The sequence below is a fragment of the Monomorium pharaonis genome, chromosome 9 (assembly GCF_013373865.1).
Source record: "Monomorium pharaonis isolate MP-MQ-018 chromosome 9, ASM1337386v2, whole genome shotgun sequence".
In the NCBI taxonomy this organism is placed as follows: Eukaryota; Metazoa; Arthropoda; class Insecta; order Hymenoptera; family Formicidae; genus Monomorium; species Monomorium pharaonis.
Genome location: NC_050475.1, coordinates 4,415,357 through 4,434,407, shown reverse-complemented (window position 1 = coordinate 4,434,407; position 19,051 = coordinate 4,415,357). Strand labels below are relative to the sequence as shown.

Below are 19,051 nucleotides of genomic sequence, written 5' to 3'. Positions count from 1 at the left end.
GTATCTTTTAAGTTTTTTGGGTTTAGTTTTTTTGAAGTTTTATTGAATTTAGGTTTGACTTTTGTGGAAATTGTTTCCAATGTTATCTGACAGCAAAATCGTCAACATATTGGCAAGTGGACAAGGGATGTAATTCGGATTGTAAATTTGCGCAGCGCAGCGAATTTTTTTGCGACGTTGCGGCTTTGTGCTGACTAAACGGCAAATTAAAGTCGTCCAAACATAACTTCGATATTCAATTACGTTCGTTTTATCTGTCTGATAGAAAAATCGATCACAAAACTGGATCGCGTCATCTCGCGAACGATAGTTGTAACGTAAGCACGGCGAGAGGTGCGTCAAATGGCGCTGGCGAAGCAGCATATCTTATTAGAAACAAATATTCATGTCACATACCCGGCGCCGGCTGGTGCCAAGTGTTTGACTGTTACCCTATGCCGCACGTGCGTGAAAGACCGGCGAGTCTGGCATATCTACCCCGTGTTTCAAAGAAGTTTGAAATAATATCGAGCGAATTTTTCCATTCGACCCGTAACCCCTTCTCGTCCCACCATCATCCGCCATCCACCGTCGCGTCGAAATCCAAATAACCAACCGCAATGCATGTGTGCCTTCGTCCACTCGCTAGACATATTTTTAAAGTGCATTCGAGAAGACCTGTATTTGATGCGAATATTTACAGTAAAAGTTGCATTTTTCTCTTTTTGAGACGCGAAGCTTAAACGACGCTTTAAAACGTTTGTCAAATGTATTATTGGCAATTATTATATAAATAGATTCCGCGATCGCGTTGTAACAGAATCATTGAGACATTTTTTTAAATTTTTTTGACTTATTAACTTTTTCTCAAAAAAAATACCAAGATGGTTAGAGTTTTTGAATAATAATAATTTAAAATGTTAACAATATAACGATTTGAAATATTTGTATTCAAATTGATAAAAAAAACTGTGAGAATCTTTTAAAATAATATTTGATGATATTTGAACTTTTGAATAAATGATGTTTATATTTATTGTGTACAATTAAAAATACGTGCATATTATGTTACTTTTACATTTTTTAGTTATTCTAATAATTTAAAATTTTGCTTGAATTATAACATTACAGCAATATGTTAAAGTTAAAGTAATGAGAAAATATGTTAAATTTTTACTTAAAAATTTTAATCAAGATATTTTTAACAAGAAAATATAAATTTTCCAACTGTACATACTTTATCAAAAATATTATTTTTATATGTATTTATAATGATATATTATATTATATATTTGATATTCAGTAGTAATAAAAAATAAAATAATTGACATTGAATAATTGTTTGTAATATACGTTTATATTATAAAGAAAATAATTTCTATACGAAAGTAATAAATTAAAAGTTATGATCAATATAAAAAAAATCAAAATTAAATTATTATTACACAACAAATAAATAATGCCTAAAAGTAATTTGCTGGAAAAGCATTTTTTCCATTCTTATATGCACCCCATACTTTACATATTTAAAAGTCAATATTTAATTTAAATACCATACAGTGCAAAATCCATCATTATACAATACCGATATTTATGGCAAAATATATTTTTAGACATGATATTTGATATTCACCCTATATTATACAATAAATTATCGAGGCAGGATATCAAATTTTACATCTAGAAATGCATTTTATAAAAATGATATTGACTATAATCTATATTATATCAGATTTAATAAAAAAATTTTTTAACCTTTTTAAATGAGGAAAGCGTTGATATTAAATTGATCATTCAATATTCTTTCAACATGAGATTTTACTATCTTTAGAGAAGAGTATCGCAATACATATTATTTATCTTGATAAGAAAGCTTGCTTAACTAAACGATTAAAACAAAAAATGTTTTCATATTTTATTTAAAAAGAATTTATGCTCTTTATTGAATTACAAAGATCGCGAGTTTTTTGTGCTTGATTTTATGCTGACGTATGTACTCAATATTAAATTTTTGAAGTATATTGGACTATCATCGCGCGTGTACCTCGAGATAAAATGCAGTGCAACGTCTAAATATTTCATTAAAAATGATCTTTTCTCACTTTTACTATCTATTATTTACATGATGATAATAATTACATAAATTTGAGTTAATTTTTTATCGTTGAAAAGTTATTACTTTTATCTTTCTTAGATAAAAGATTTTTAGATGACATCTTTGAGTTAAAGTATTAACAGAATTTTAACGGTTGGCGATATACTGTGAAGTGGATTTTGTCTCAGTTTTCGCACATTTTGGGAAAATATGTTAAATATGCACGCACCTATTTAAAACAATGTAAATGTTTTATTAAACGAAATCTTTTATAAAAAATCAATGAGTACAATTAATGTTGATACTAGTAGCGTTTATTAGTTGTCTCTTGTCTTCAATGTTTCAAAAATGAAAAACACCGATTTTCTCCATCAACAATACATTATTAGAAAAATATTACAATTTCAATTTAGCTACTCGTTAAATATTTTGTGCAAACTTACCTTTATGCTTGAGTCTGTTCTGACGTGCAAAATTACCGCAAAAAAAAAATAAAGATATGCGATTTTGAAGTAATCATTTTATGGGCGGTATACATTAAATTAATAGAGTGTATATAAACTTTTTTTAAATTGATATTTATAAGAATATAATTGCGACGATTTTGTAAAGAAATTTCAGGTATAATATAATGGATCATTATACTAATAAAAACAATGATGGAGTCAAACAATAACGTATGCAAGATCTTATCGATAGCTTCATATGCAACATGAAGCTCCATCTTTATTCCGCCGTGATACTTGGTTACAGTGTTTGTTTTCTTCACAATTATTTACAGAATTATTTTCCACTACCTTCTTACATGACTATATTTATACAATCCGTTTGTCGCTCGTCGTCTCATTTTTAATCTTTACCGAAATGACCGATTGCACGTACGTACAAAATTTACGCGAGCACTATGTATATTGCGCGCCGGAAAACGATGCCGTCGAAAAATCATATCGAATGCTATTACGGCTTCGCGATTATTATTTATACAGGATGATAGCGTTTAGGTTTGGTATACATCGTCGATGGTCGAACTTTTTTTTTTTTACACAAGCAGCATCTCGTCATCTCGAGATAATACTCGCATAACTCGTTCGGATACGATTTAACAACGCAGAATTGCAACTTCTTCTCTTAATGTACAAGTCGAATTTCGATTGCGGTTGTAAATAATGAGAATGCAATTCATTTAATTCTCGAACACTCATCGACAAGCGCATGTAAGCATTTCTCTCGAAGAATTCTTAAAGCACATTTCCGTCTCGCGAGGTGATCCTCCGTCAGGATCAAAAAGATCCTGGGTCACACATCATGACTTACATAAATCTAACTAAGGAACGCCTTTTAACCGTGTATTCGACTTTTATTATTTTACAAAAAGTATATAATACATCGTGTCTATTAAAACACAACAGGAAATCTCCAGTTAACACCAGAAGAATCGAGACACTTGTATCTCTATCGACTGTATTGAAAAACACTTTTTGTTTTCTATAATTTTTTTCTTTTTAAATACATTAAATTTTAATTTCTAAGAAAACACTTTGTATTGAAACTTCTTATTAAGATGGAAAGCATAATTAAAGGAAAGTTTTTATTAAAATATAAAGCCTTTAAATGACTAAAAGATTCAAGTTTGTAGATAAATAAAACATTGACAGTATATACGTGAATGATTGCCGGATCAAGGCCTCTTTGATAATCTAAGTTAATTACTTATTTTAAGATAACATTTTTTAAATTTTATTATTATTTGTTTATATTGATATGTTTAAACTTTAAAGATATGTAATGTACCGATAATCGAAGACGGTCTATTGAATCTAATAAAAATGGTATTATTTTATCTCGGCTCTTCTGATGTTAATAAAATACAGCTTTACGATACCGATTCTAAAGCTTAACGGCGCTGGAAGAGAAGGGATGGGGGAAGGATTTAAATATTCCTTAAAGAATTGTGAAATCATCCTTCGCATCATGCACACCATTAACAGTTTTCCACGTATTCAAAGTTCCGTTTTCTCGTATTGTCTGATACTGCAGTCTAAAGGAGTATTTGGAAGCGCGAAAGGAGGAATGTGATGAGCCGCCGGATAGGACTTGCCGAGTGACGTGCAGCTGCTGGATAACCGCCAGTGATAATCTTCATGGCGGATGACTTTGGGATTTCAAGGGTGGCTGTCGTGGCCTTGTACCCCGTTACGCAGAAAATTCATCGGCAGCTCTCGCGCGAGAACGTTTCTCCCCCTTACATCCATAACACATTTCACTTCTGAGAGAACTGTATCCCAATACTGTCCGTCAACGAACTCAAAGTCGCAGAATAAGCGCGGAAAATCCGATTATCCGTATGATCGGACATTGAAAGAGAAAATATATCTATATCGCGAAAATCGTGCAGTAATACAATCTACTTTAATCGATCTTTTTTTTTTTCGATAAGATTTTCTTTTTCTCGAATTTGCACTCGCCAATTTATGCATAATAAAATTTTACTTGTTTCTAAAAGTAACATTTCTGTAATTCCTGCTATTTTTCTTTTTATGATATATCATGTTAACATAATATAAAAAGAAAATATTTTGAATCTAGTTATTTCTTATACGTGTGTATGTGTATATGCGCGCGCGAGTATATGTATGTAAGTTAACACAGCCTCGAAACTCGATTGTGAAAACTACTGCACGAAGAGCGAAAAATTCTAGAACAGGTATTTGGATAGGTTTTTTTGCAACGGTGTTTTCGTTCGATAAGGAAGATATGTTATTTACGACTCAATAAGCGCAAAGAAAAACTAACGACTGCAACAAGCCACGTTGCGAAAACTAAAAGTAAATAAAAGAGAACCCATGGAAAAGATAAGCATGGCTATACTGCGCAACAAAAAAAAAAGGAAGAAAGTTCAGGAATCGTATAGTACATCGACATTCTGTACGAAAAAAAAGATCGATCGAACGACAGTATTATATAATTGAAATAAAGTAAAACAAATGAAATTTGCATCGAGGTATATATCATATGTATAATATCGTAAAGAAAAACATTGGGAAGTATAAAAACAGCATTATTTCACACAGTGTCAACGTAAATGTCAAAAGGAACGATTCACAAAAGCGATAATTCACACAGATAAAAGGAAGTTGGCTAATTCTCCTTCTCCAAAACTCTTAAAACTTTATACCAGTTCAATCGACCCACTTAAGACTCATAAAACAAACTTCTCGAAGCTGTTCGATCGTGTCGTAGAAAAATCCCAAATCGTCTGGCAGTTAAAGTGCCAAAATATATCAACGTTGAAGCGAAGTGAAGAAGAACTGATATTTAAAATCATTATCGCTATTGTAATTAATATTGTAAACAAAGAAAGTTAATCCATCAATCTCAAATCGACAGCATTATCAATTAGAATAATCAATTTTAAATTTCAAATTGTGCGCGTTATAATTTTTGAGGTAATTGCTTTCGCGCAGCTTTATCATGGGTTATGTGAATGATATCATTTCACAAATTAGACAAAACGGAGGAAATGTTACACGTATTATGCATAAATAGGATATTTGTCCCTTCGCGACGAGTCGCCGAATTACATTGATCGTTCCTCGTTGGCGACGTGTTGGAGTGTGCACTTCTGAAACTGTGCCCTTCGTCTGGCACGTCGAAACGGCGAGAAGCACCGACTGCGAGCGCGCGATAAACCAACAGTCGTGCAACCAGCGCGCATACGTAACTATACGCGTCCCCCGTGTATATCGCCTCGACGGACTTACACGTCGTACCTCTCGGGACTTTAATAAGCGTAACCGACGGAGATTAAGCGAATGGCCGAGGAGTGAGGAAGAGAGGGGCAGAGGGACAGAAATCTACGAGCAGCCACAGCCAGAGAGAGAGAGAGAGAGAGAGAGAGAAAGAGCGATGGTTTGGGGGGGACCAGCACGAAGAGGTGCTGCAACTGCAGCTGCAGTTGTAACTTTATAAAGACGATTGGACTACGCGATGAAGTCCAAACGGTAAGCTTGTTTGGAAGTCATATAAAGTCTTCGGGCACCACGATGATATTAACGACGAGAACGAGGTGGTGATGAGGACGAGGATGGGAAGGAAGGCAGCAGGACCTTTGGCGAACTATGAAATCTTCATTCTGGACTTCACTCGGTTCGACGGGCCGTATGTCATGCGGTCGTTCATGCCACCACGGCTCGTAGCGGATAATAATACCGCACAATTGCCCCGTGGATGCCCGAGTTCGCGAAAGAAGGGAAATAAAATCAGCATAAAAGCGAGAGCTGCCAAATGGCGGCCTCGGCATGGCGGGCCTTCTAATGAAAACGTGGGACGGAAGAAAGGGGAGAGGGAGCCAGAAGTGGAGGAGAGCAATGAAGGAGAGAGGTGGCGGTAGCCCTTAAATTAATTCACGATGAATTACGTCCGCGCCAGCTGCGCGGGCAGTTGTGTTTATTTATGGAGGAACTAAGATCTTCTTCCTCTAGTCCTTAAAGGCGGATTCGCCCTTATAATTTCTCACGGTGACCGAGAGAGGCGGCTCGCCTCTCCGCCGTTTTCCTACGCCGCCAGAGAGTGAGTAAGTAAGTGAGTGAGTGAATGAGTAAGAGAGAGAGAGAGAGAGAAAGAGACACGATAATCGTTATGGAACGAGGATTCCCTCTGACGAAATAAGAGGGAACACGCTCGTTCGCGACCCCGTAGGTTACGGGGCGGCGTGTCGCAAACGAGCGCGATTTGGCCCGTCGGGGGAAAAAGCGGCGGCGTCACGATTTTTTTTCTCAATGGTTTTTTTCTGCCACCGAGAGAGCGACCATTCATTGGCTCTCGTGAGGACGCTTGAGGACGCTTCGCGAATCAGGATTTTTTTTTTTGCGACCAGCCATTTGGACTGCAGTGACGAATGTGGCACGTCGCATATTATATCGGACGCGAAATGGGACAGTAGTTAATTGAAGGACTTCCCAGGAAAAACCTTGCAGGTGACAAATTTATCAGATGCGATGTTTCAACGGAGCAATACGTGAATCTACAATATCGAGAATATATAAAGTAAACGTAAATTTTTTTTTAATCCCAAACATCACTTAATGTACTTCCATTATGTTGTGCATTTTGAACAACGCTGGCGAACGCTTTATAACTATTTTACCATTAAAACTCCTCTCTTTCTTTTTTTACGTCAATATCACTTTGAAACTACAAACTATCTGCAACTTCATTATAGTCTTTACTTTTAAATTAAGTAGGATAGCGAAAGGATTAACTCCCGTCGTGTACTACGTGAAAAAAGTTTGCACGATGTTTAAGAGGAATTAGATGTGGGCGAACCGATTGCGAAGAACAAATCGATTTGAGATATACATGAAGGTTTTAATAAAAATTGGGGACGTATGACGCTCCTGCGAGAGAGCTGGCGGCGAGTACCGAAAATGAATCGCGAAGCGTAACGAGACGCAATTTTAGTTACCATAAAAACTTCAAAACCAAGCACCCACGGGGACGCCCGATTTATTTAGTGAATACAAAACTCGTGGAGCGAGTGGTGCGCGGGAATCGACGCGATCGATTCTGTTATCTTTCCACGATTGTGTTAGATCCACTTTGGGGATTTTCGTCTGAAAACAGAATGGAGACCCGAAAGCGGAATTGGAACGTCCAATCTGGATACGCCATTACATCACGACGTTTGCTATTGTAACATCAAGTATAATTAAAGAAATTACTGTGGGAACCGAATGTCACAATGATAACGATTGGAATGGAGAAAGCTTTGATAGTAATTAAAAAACTATTAACACAAAACATAAGCACGCTACAGTGGAAATATAAAAATATAATTATTCTCTCTCTCTCTCTCTCTCTCTCTCTCTCTCTCTCTCTCTCTTTCTCGCTTTTTTCTCTTACTCTTTGTTTCTCACATTCTTTTTTCCACACATGAATTCTGCATATTTGCTCGAAGTAACTCATCCCAGAGAACGATCGTCACTGATCTATCGAACAGTTATAGTTGTTTGCTCATCCACTGGAAATAAGTAATCAGATATTATTTCCTGATCATAGGACGCGCGATTGGCGAAATTTTTATTGACTTATCACATTTTGATTGATTTGCTCGTATCTCATTATAGTTTGTAATTTATGCACAACATAGGTTTTTGTGAAGCACTTTTAGCGTTTTATAGATATCTCTTTTACATATTTTAACTCTCATTAAAAATGTTAATTTTATGTGGTAGTTTGTAATTTCTCATATCCATATAAACAATTTTATTTTATGTTGATTTTAAGTAAAAATCAATTCAATATCAGTTTTAGATTTATATAACTATAGATTATAATATAAATGATTGGTTATGATCATAAAAAATGTCAAGCATTATATGTAACACTTTTCATTAATTTGACGGATGTAAAATAATGAATTTACTGCCGTTAAATCGATCAATACGACAACGAGAACTATAATTTGATTTATTCTAATTTTATTTATTTAAACAGTAAGTATCTAAAAATGTGTGTTCTACAATCGAGTTACTCATAAAAGTTGTCGATATTTTTTTCTTTTATAAAAAAAGTGCTTTTCAGGTTTTTATTATTTTTTCCACGTTTTGTAGAAAATGTAACTTTCAAGAGTCAAGTTTTGTATCGCTTTTAAGTTTGTGTTAAATTCACGATTGACACTTGCTGTTAAAGTTCTCAAGTATAAATACCCGATGAATATCATCCAATTTTATTTTAACTGAAAGAAAGTTGTAATAACGAGAGCCCGTGCTCGAAAGCAAAATCCTCGAGTGAACAATCATTGAAAACGACTTCCCGTTGCTATCGGAGAGCATTTCGCTACGGAGAATCGCATTCAAAAAGTGGAGCACTAAATGTTTCTCCAAAGACACACTTAATTCCGTGTTGACTGAAGAGTTTCGCTCTTCGAGAGCAGCTAACCGAGAGCGCTGTAAAAAGCTCCCTCGAGTGCACGTTAACCTTGTGGAAGAGAAAAGAAAGTTTGCAGAAGAGGGACAGGGGTTTGCGATCGCACGTCCATGATCGAGGCGATGTGTGGCGAACAACTTTGCGGCCGCTCGTCCGCGATCGATTCGTATCGAGGGCGTCCGCCAAGACGGGCGCGAAACATGACGTCTTTTGCTACTTCCGGCTCGATACTCCTTTAAAGCTTTCAATACTCGTTTAAACTCGCGATACATATCCTATTACACCGGCGTAATCGTAAGGACTATCTACGAAACGCCACGCCGCTCGCACGCGATTGGAGAGCGTAGCGGGGAAGTTGGGTGAGAAAAGGGGAGGGGAGGGGGAAGTGGCACGAATGTGTTTAATTTACCCTGACGTATGCACACATATACACGTGCGAGCGTGTCCGTATAATACACGTAAATATGTACATATCACGCAGATTTATTGCCGCCGAAAACTGAGAAGTTTTACGCACCTGACTTTTCGATCCGCGCGAATATTATTCCAGGAATATTTATCTTCATTTCAAGATATGTTCTTCTCCTTATTGGTGACTTTACCCGTCCGTCCTTTAATGTCGGTCTTCTATCGCTTTCTTGTCTTCCTTCTTACCTTTTGCGTCCGTTTCTCTCTTTTATTAAGCGTCGATTTAATCGATTGAGAGCCCGCAATTTGATTTGATATAACGCGTACGCTTTCATGCACGTAACAAAATAGAGAAGAAGTTGATATTTTACATAAAAAGTTGTTCGGCTTAATTAATATTAGTATCAATTTTGTAAATCACTGTTGAGTTCAGATAAATCGATGATAGGCGGTGATATCTGTGAGATCACGTTACACTGATTCAAATTTACACACGGGTGAAAATTTAGGTGACCGCATTCTTAATACCGCGACAATGACGAACGGAACCAAGTTAAAACTGTACCGAATTCGATCTCTGAATTTAATTAACTAACCCGCCGATCGATTTTCCGATTTAAGTATCACGATCAATGTAATACATGCTCCGCAATGCTCCCATCTGCAGCACCACTTGGTTCATCCCTTTCGCGAGCTTTCGATGCATTGATTAGGTCTACGAATTACGAATAAGCCACTCAGGGAAGACGATACGTCGTCGTCGGCGGCGGCGACTTAAGCCCATTCGAAGTTGTTTTTGCCGTACACAGAGCCGGAGCAAGCTCTGCTGAATAGCCAATGAAGATTAAAGCTTGCGGGCTTTTACCTTACGCGAACCTTGCCTGCCGGGTGCAGCGGCTTCTCGCTGATTAGTCAAAATTAAAATATAGTACGTTTGGAGAACAGCACCGAATTTTCTCAAATACCTATTCTATTTTTCTTTTTCCGCGGCAGTTTGCTGTACAAACAACTTCGAGTCTACGGTCGTCGGATCGTGTTAATCGCGTACAACAACGCGTATAATTCTTCTCCGAAAGTGAATTGTGCCGTTGCGAGAGATCGCGTTACGAGAATCGCAACGTGCGGTTGACGCGAGCACTAGCGACGGATATCTCGATCAAGTTTTTCATTCCTCGGTTCTTCCCCATTTCTTATCACCATCACCATCTTCGGCGAACGATTAGAAGCGACAACAGCGACGATATCAGGACGAAGAGCTGTCGTGGATAAGGATCAGCGCCCGAGCTGGCACTTATCGGTCGTTTCTTGCCGCGGATCGTGGAGGACGGCGTAATGAGCGACGGATAACCCACGTGTCCGTGGACCGTGTTATCCACCGCCAGTGGCTTGTTCTCCGTCTTGTCCATCTCCGCCGAACCGAACATCGCTTCGTCCTCTTCGTCGTAGAAGGGCGGCCACGGTGGCGTTTGCGTTTTCGCCGGTCCCGAAATCTCTGAAACAAGAAAGAAGAAGATACGTGGCTTCGATGGACCTAAATATACTAAAACAGAGAAATCTATAATTATGAATGTAAAATTACCTATAATGCACCGAGAGAAAAGCGTTTGTGATTATAGCTATAATTATAGCTAGGAGTTTTATTTTTATAATTATTATTAGTATAAAAAAATGTTAATGTAATAGCAACCTTATATTTAGAGTTCTATCAACTATGAAAATTTTTACTGTAAATTATGATTTCAAGTATATTATTTTAAATATTAATATAATAAAAAATATCAAAATATGGATGACAAAAATAAAATAAACTTTTACATGATAAACGCAATCACAATTGTAGTAAATGTAATAATTTTTAAAAATTTGTTTACTGTTGTATATTACAGTTGACATCAAAATGTGTATGAATATTGATAATATGAATTATAAATAATTCACGGTAATTGCAACCATTTCTTTCTCTCAGTTGTACGATTATGGAGACATTAGAATAATAATCGACATGCATATTTAATAAGTGGCTTATAAGTATTATTTGTAGTGGCTTTGTGACGGACGCTAAAGCGAGTCGAGAACCCTTTTCAGTGTATTGTTTCAAAAAGTAGTAGAGTCGCGAATTTATCGACACTTATCCGAGAGTTTTGACGCTTATGCTACAAACTTTCTCTTCTATCGGGAATCTCTTGAATAAAGGAATAAAGGTCAACCTGGGTGGCTTGTAGACAAAACAGCTCGGCTCGTATGCGTGTTATTCCCATGTACAGAGTTTAATACCAGATAGGGGTGGACGTGCGTGTATCCATACATATAGCGTGCTTTCTGAAGTTTCTACCGGACTTTAGGGAAAATATTCCACGGTGGGTTTTTCGAGAAGATTGCCCCCTCGGAAAAATCGATCGCGTTATCTTCTTTAGCGAGTTTAAAATTTCCGATTTCACGGAAGATCCTGTTAACACAAGCGAGTAAGAAACGCGAATGCAGGCGAGACCGCCTCTCTTGTATCGTCATCTTTAAATTTACGTACGCAAATATGTCATCCTTACGTCCACCGCACCGGATGAAGATCTCTCGTTCTTGAAATCGATGGATCGATAACACGCGACGATTTACGTATGCTATATATGAAATGGGTGTATGTTGCATTACTCGCCAGCCTTATCGTCTCATCCTTCCGTCCTCGTACACCTGACAGGAGGGTCGTAAGCTAGCTAGCTAGCTAGCTAGCTAGCCGAGAAATTCAACGTCGCGACAAGATGAGGATTGACCGAAGGGCATCTGCCGCCGATATAAAGGCAACTCCGCGGAGATTTCCGTCCGCAAAGTGACGATGCTTGTAAACGCAGGGTGTGTTTGCCGTAAGCAGGGAACCCTCTTATTCCTCTCATCCCGCGATCAGTTACGACGGAGGTAGGCACGGAACGCTGGTTTACTGGTAGCGGGAAGGAGACCCGAACACAACAATTTCCACGCTGAGTACTCGGAGGACTCGTTAACCTCGCGACCCGCCACATTAATGTAGAAATAACAGGTCATGCGCGAGAGGAAATTCCGTTCCTCTCTTCGTTCTCGTAACGATTCTCGAGATACTAATGTAACCGAGTTGCAATACACGGCAAAAAGCCGTTTTCACGTCGTAATTCGTTCTGCGAATAGTCGAAAGCCTTGCTACACAAATACGTTCAAGAACATTCCACTCACAAGCCACACGTAGACGTGTAAAGCGATTTGTAGGAGAGAGTTGCCGAATACGTACTAATTAAAGTATTTTTTTATTAAACTTCCTATTTAGGATTATGATCTGTATGCAAATAAACATAGGAAATTATAGCTCAATGTTTCAGATATTTATTATTATAACAATGTTTAGCTTTTTATTAAGGAAAAATTAAATTATTATAAGCCTTTTTGCAATGTACTGCAAAAAGTAAAATTAAAATAGTTAGTTGCTTAGCGTCGTCTTTGAAAGTTCAAAAATGAAAGTTTAATGAAATCTTGCGTGATTCTTTGCTGCTATTTGTTATTAGATACAACTCTCTATAGCAAATTTAAAGTTTAGATGGTGTTAGCTTGATATTATTACATGTTACGAAACAATATTATTAACGAGATAGATGCTATCAGCTGTAACAAGCAGAAAATTAATCCCGGCAGGGTGTTTATAAGTATAATAACTCATTCACAGTTTGCAAAGCAAACTTCTCACTGTTGACCTCTTTCGCGCAATTATCTGGCGGTCTATTTGTAGATTTTATTTCACGATACAAAATCTTAATCCCTTGTGTTACGACTATCTGAAAGAATAAAACAGAGAGAAAAAAGGGGGAGAAAAGGTAGGAAGAATCGCGATTATATCTGCAAATGTACACGTGCATTGAAACGAAATGCAGCGCGGATAACACAATTCTCTCCCCGTTTTGACTGCATTTCGTCGAGTAATCGAATTAGGTATTCTTTATGGGCTCCGCGGGAAACTTCATTTGATAACGGTCGAAAACGCGCTGTGTACTCACCGTATAATCGAATACTACTCTCGACCTCGCCGAGGGAATTTTTGGCCGCGCACTTGTACGTTCCCACGTCGTTTTTCTGCAAGTTCCGGATCGTGAGGATCATCAGGACCTCGAACGGTGACTTTGTTATCGTCTGAACGTCGTGCCTGACGCTCGATATTATCATCGCACCTGGAGAACAAAGCGGAGAGTATACTCGATTATTCCAGTTCTATTCAAACAGAAAGTCGCATGTTGTTTTTTTCTCGTGTTTGCGTATTCAGTATTTTTATCGGTTGGTAGGGAGAAACAATAAAAAACCATTTATTAACTGTGAAATTATAGAAAGAAATACAGTGTTTATGTGCAGGACAGAAAAAATTAAAAAATGTATAATGACCACAAAATATAATTTTAATTGTGTTTTATTTTTTGATACCGATTAAAATCATTTCAAGAAATTTTAAGTTTCGAATAAATTTAATTTTTGGTTTTAATATTATTTCGATTTTTTAATATGTATGACTTTGATAATAATAGCAGAATAAAATTTTAAAAGCGCCAGACGTTATTGCGTTAATTAAATGCATTTGTCTGAATACTATTTCAATTAAACTATTAAATATGCTTATGTTATGCGCTATGCTAAGAAGCCACGTCTTTTACCATAAATAAGATATTTCGCTCGTTTCCTGCTATGCTTTCTTATTACACGTTGAAACAGTTGCGTATAATGGGAAACAAGTGAAAGGTATCTTCCACGCGAGACGAAATTGCATACGAATGCATTGGAGCGAGGAACTCCGGATAGCTAAGCGTGTGTTAAACTGGGAGAACGTCTGGCTCTTGCGAGGGGAAATCCACTGTGAGGGTATTTCCGCGAGTCTGGATAAGTAGTATTCTCTCTTATATCTATCTAAAGTTTTCTTGAGGGATTCTGAGCCAAGTTATTATACGTTGCGATATGTTGCTGATGCCCGTTGTCATCTCGTACGGTTTATAATACCGAAACGGTTGACTTTTCACCGATGTATTTACAAGAAAAAGCAAAAAAATTGAAAAAAACTGTTGACAGTTAATGTGTATTGAGAAATTTAACTTTTTACATTTTATTACTATATTTTATATAAAAAATAAAAAGATAATTTGTATTATTTGACGACAGACATTCTGCATTACTCTTTATTTGTATAAATTTAGATCGCGTTTTTAATACTATGAATAAGTTTCTTGATGCAAATTTCTGACAATACAGCGATACGTTCGGTATCAGAACCGCCTGCTCTAAAGTACAGTCCATAATCGGATTTGTCTTGCGAGAGTAATTAACGTTTGAGCATTTCTCCGCTAGTTACAGTCAGTAATTAGTTAACAAACCAATTGCTATAACGGACTATATTATTTGTAGTAAACAGTACGCAGGTCAAGCTACAACTATTTCACACAAATGTTGGTATACTATATACATGTGAATGGAAAGATATTCTGTAAATTGTATTCCTATTGCTTTAAATCATAATTTCATTTTGGGTGGAAGTGAAAATTGTATTGTTAATATTTGACTATTATTACTAAAATTTATATATTTTATTGATAAAAAATAAGTAGGAATTGTATATCAAATTCTTAATAATACGAAACATATATTAGCATGTACAAGTCGATCAAAGTTAAAAGTTAACTGTATTATGGAGAAATTCAATTTGCAAATTGAAGTCTGGGATTATTTGTGAAAAAATATTTATGTAGCTCGAAGAATACAATTATAAGGTTTTCTTTATTATTTAAAACAATTCAAAAAATGTTATAGTAAAATATTACACAACAATATTATTTTTTTCACTTATATGTCTTAAAATCTTTAATCTGCAAATTTAATCTATAAATGATGTAATCAATAATTATTGTAATTGTTAATTGATTTATAATTTTTTCTGTCCATTAAGTGAAATATCTAGAATTATTCTAGAATTATTATTCGATACATAAGTATATTAAATAGCAATATGAAACTGATAATAGTCGAAATGCAATTTACACTGAAGAAGTTACGAGTCTGTACGAGTAATTATTGACAAGCTGATGAATATGACAAATGGCACAAAATTTCCAATAAACAATAAATAAAAATGCAGCCAACGAATAACACCGCCAAAATTAGCAAATGTTAAAAGATGATAATTGAAAGAGATGATAATTAACAAAATATTACGCTGAAACGTCGCAGTCATCTCACGTGTCATCTCACCCTTAGGGTCCTTGACCCAATAGTTAATCGACATTGGGGACGCCTCGACGAGACATTCTAGGATCACGTCGGTCCCCAAAGGCGCGCCAACCAGCTGATTGGGTACGCGAATCACTGGCGGAACTGTAAATCGAAAATCGGAAGATATTGTTGCATTTCCAGCCTCAGAAGGGCTTTGCTTCTGTACGAGGTACATCCGATCCAACGGCTCGGATCGTAATCACTATTACTCACAATGAACGTTGATATAAATACGTTTGCTGACCGCAGGCGGAACTCCGTTACTGGCGATGCACAGATAAACCCCCATCTCGTTCCTCGAGATCTTTGTCAGCTTCAACTCCTCACCGATATATTCAGTCACGGTAAGTACTGAGAACAACAGTGGACATTAAAGTCAAAGACTGACAGTCTCGAGATACAAATCTTTAATACGCCTTAAAATCCGCGTCCACGATGCAAGATTATTCAATTCTCATTTGAAGTCGATTTTTCCTCGAAATATTGAAATTTGATCAATCTGATTTGCTAACTTTTTTGCTATAATTTCCTTCTACAATTTAAAATGAATATAAGATACATTAATTATTTTCTGGAAATCAAATTCAAATTTATGATAGGACTATTTTACTTCTAAGCAAATAATTATTAACAAAATTCAATGAATCGGATAAAAGCGTCTGATAAAGAGAGCCCACGAACTACTTAATAATTAATAAAGATAAATATTTTATTAAAATTGTCTCGTTTTGTTGAACGGAAATAATAATTTGCATAAAATTAAATGCACTTTTTTGCTTTACAGAAGCTACTTTTTGGAGCTTATACCAATTTAATTACACATTCTAATGCATAATTAATTAGTAGAAACTTTAGCTCACAGTTGATTGTCTCTGGCTATTGTTATTTAACATTTAACGAAGAGCAATCACTATATATAGACGGACGGAAAAAGAACATGAAGCGAACGACCCATTACAAAAGCGGCGGTCGATAATCAATAAAACGACAAATGCGCTTAATGATATTATATTCGAGCTAATTATGCTTTTCCAATATTTTATTATGAAACATGTAATGCGCGTTGTATTTTTGTGTGTTACATTTTGCCTGCTTTTTAGCAATTCTTGGTCGCTATTTCCAAATTTATTCAATCCGCGTTTCACTACAAGTTCAAAAATTCAAAGCTCGTAAAATTCGATCTAAAATAGTTTCAACGCTTGAGACGCGCATGCTCTGACAGTATATGTCGGTATAAATATCGGTATTAAACAAAAGAAACGTTTTTGTTAAAACGACATTTTCCACATATCGTTCATTCTGTGTATGCTCGTGAGTGAATATTCAGATGCAAACAACGAATCGGCGCATGCAGATAAGACGAGCGCAATTTGTTGCGCTTGCACCTGTTCCTTACCGCGTAATATCGTAAGCAAACGTACGGAACCCCTCCTCACCTGCGGCCTCGTTACGCTACATCGCAGCTTAGCTCGCTAAAAACATCGATTTTCCTGAAGGTCCTGAGACACACCCCGTGTATTTTCCGCCCCGCGAATTAATTACGCGGAAACGGCGTAAACGTCCGCGTTTTGCTTTGCACGCTGCACCCTGAACTTAATCGATGTACCATGAGGTCCCGACGAACGACAGGACTCCGCCTTTCAAATCTTAAAAAGTAATCGTTTATTCTTTCCGCGCTCGAAAATTAGTTCTCTGAGAATAATATTTTAGGGCGGGAAACAAGAATAAAAAGTTGCGAACGATTCCTCGAGATCGAGTTGAGGAAATTAAAGAGATGGAGTGTATCTTGAGATTGAAAAACGTTCCGTTTGATAGACAGTCGTATTTGAATACTTAAATTACCAGGAGATTTATACACGGAAAGAACAATTTTGCTAAAGAATATAAAAATTTAGATGGCTACAGATCTAAAAATAATTTCTTAGGGCATCACATTAATTACAAGATTCGAGCAATGCTGCAAAAGATTGAAACATTTTAGTGACTAAACCATCTAACAAAATTATTTTTGTAATTAGCTAAATTTTTAGAGATTCTTTATTTTAAATTTCTTACTCTTTCATTTCAAAACCATTCTTTTCGTGTAGAGACAATTTTTTTTATTACGAATTTGACGATATAATCTGCAAAATTAAAAAGCAAATTAAAAAGCGATTACATTACTGTCGTTCTTCCCTTTCCGTCCGCTTATATTTCGCGTTCGCGTAAAATGTTCGCGCAACGTTAATTAAATCTTGCGGTGATCGCGTTCACCAAGGCAAATAACTTTTCCGACACGGCTCCCCGATAATCACTGCGATTGTAGTGCCGACAATAAGCCGCCCTGAGTCGGGAGGGTCGCCCGGAGGGTTCAGATTCGCGCTCGGCATATGTTGCACCGGTTGCCGCGGCGTGCATCCTTGCCGTGGACCACGTCGACAGTACGGCGAAATTTGCCTGCTATTAGTATCACCACGCTGAAGTGAATACTAAATACGTCGTTTAGCCGGGACCGACGCGACACGGCCGAGGGCGAGGCGAGACGCTTTGCTCTCGGTTTGCGCGAGTAGCGTTTCCCGACTGACGTCCATTTTACGACGACCACCATCTCTCGAGCGTTTCCGTCAAGGAGCATGCAACAATCTCATATTGCCGGCTCGATTTTCTCCACGGTCACGTGTAATCTAAGATTTATTTGATTCACTAATATTCACATTAAAAAACGCGGTAGCAAACAGAAAATTAATATCAGTCAAGTTTTATTAGAAAAGAGAATTTGATTATGAATTATCAGGACCATTCTATTTATTTTAATAATTGGGAGGAAAAAAAATTGATCGTAAAATCTTCAAACCACTAGGGTAAGGAGCAACTCTCGACAAATTGTCATTTCCCATTTGAAATAAACGATTCCCCTCCTTTTAGTGCGAACATAAATTACGAGAGAATCCCAAAGAAGGTGAACACGTGCGTGTTCCATTAACTGGCTCGACATTAAACGCGGCGTAATTCGACATTACGTTTTATGATTAGCGGAACGACGACGGCATCCACGCGTCATCTCGTAACATCAACGGAATCGGTTTCCGAGGGGAAATTTATCTTAAAGTCCGGAACTGCGATTCGTAATGAGGGAATTTGAATACTAACGGAGATCTTTCTCTCGCGCGCGCGCGCGCAGCATGCGCGCCTAAGGAAAACATAATTGTATATTCCGCGCTATATCGGCGGAACGGCGCGCGCGGTGCGGGCGCGTACCATCTATATTAAATCTTACCGTGAGACTTCTGGTTCAGGGCGCTTCCTGCAAATGGCTCCCGAATTATAATGTTCCTGCCGTCTTCCCGGCGCCAGGATACGCGCGGCTCCGGTACGCCTCTCGCCCGGCACGTTAACTTCACCTGT

The 19,051-nt window shown here is 37.1% G+C and overlaps 1 protein-coding gene across 4 annotated transcripts in view; it reads right to left on the bottom strand.

Moving 5' to 3' along the window:
* Positions 1-2,761: 2,761 nt before the first annotated feature.
* Positions 2,762-19,051, bottom strand: part of LOC105832567 (lachesin) — a 73,781-nt gene continuing 57,491 nt past the window's right edge. For 2 of the 4 annotated variants that reach the window (XM_012673660.3, XM_036291652.1), the window contains 5 exons: positions 18,924-19,047; positions 15,881-16,018; positions 15,611-15,769; positions 13,420-13,590; positions 2,762-10,901 (listed from right to left, as the gene is read on the bottom strand). In XM_012673660.3, coding sequence (XP_012529114.1) covers positions 10,609-10,901; positions 13,420-13,590; positions 15,611-15,769; positions 15,881-16,018; positions 18,924-19,047 — 885 coding nt within the window. In that variant the 3' untranslated portion in view covers positions 2,762-10,608. The remainder of the gene's footprint in view (positions 10,902-13,419; positions 13,591-15,610; positions 15,770-15,880; positions 16,019-18,923; positions 19,048-19,051) is intronic. The other 2 variants (XR_004964525.1, XM_028193049.2) reach the window with 2 other exon arrangements.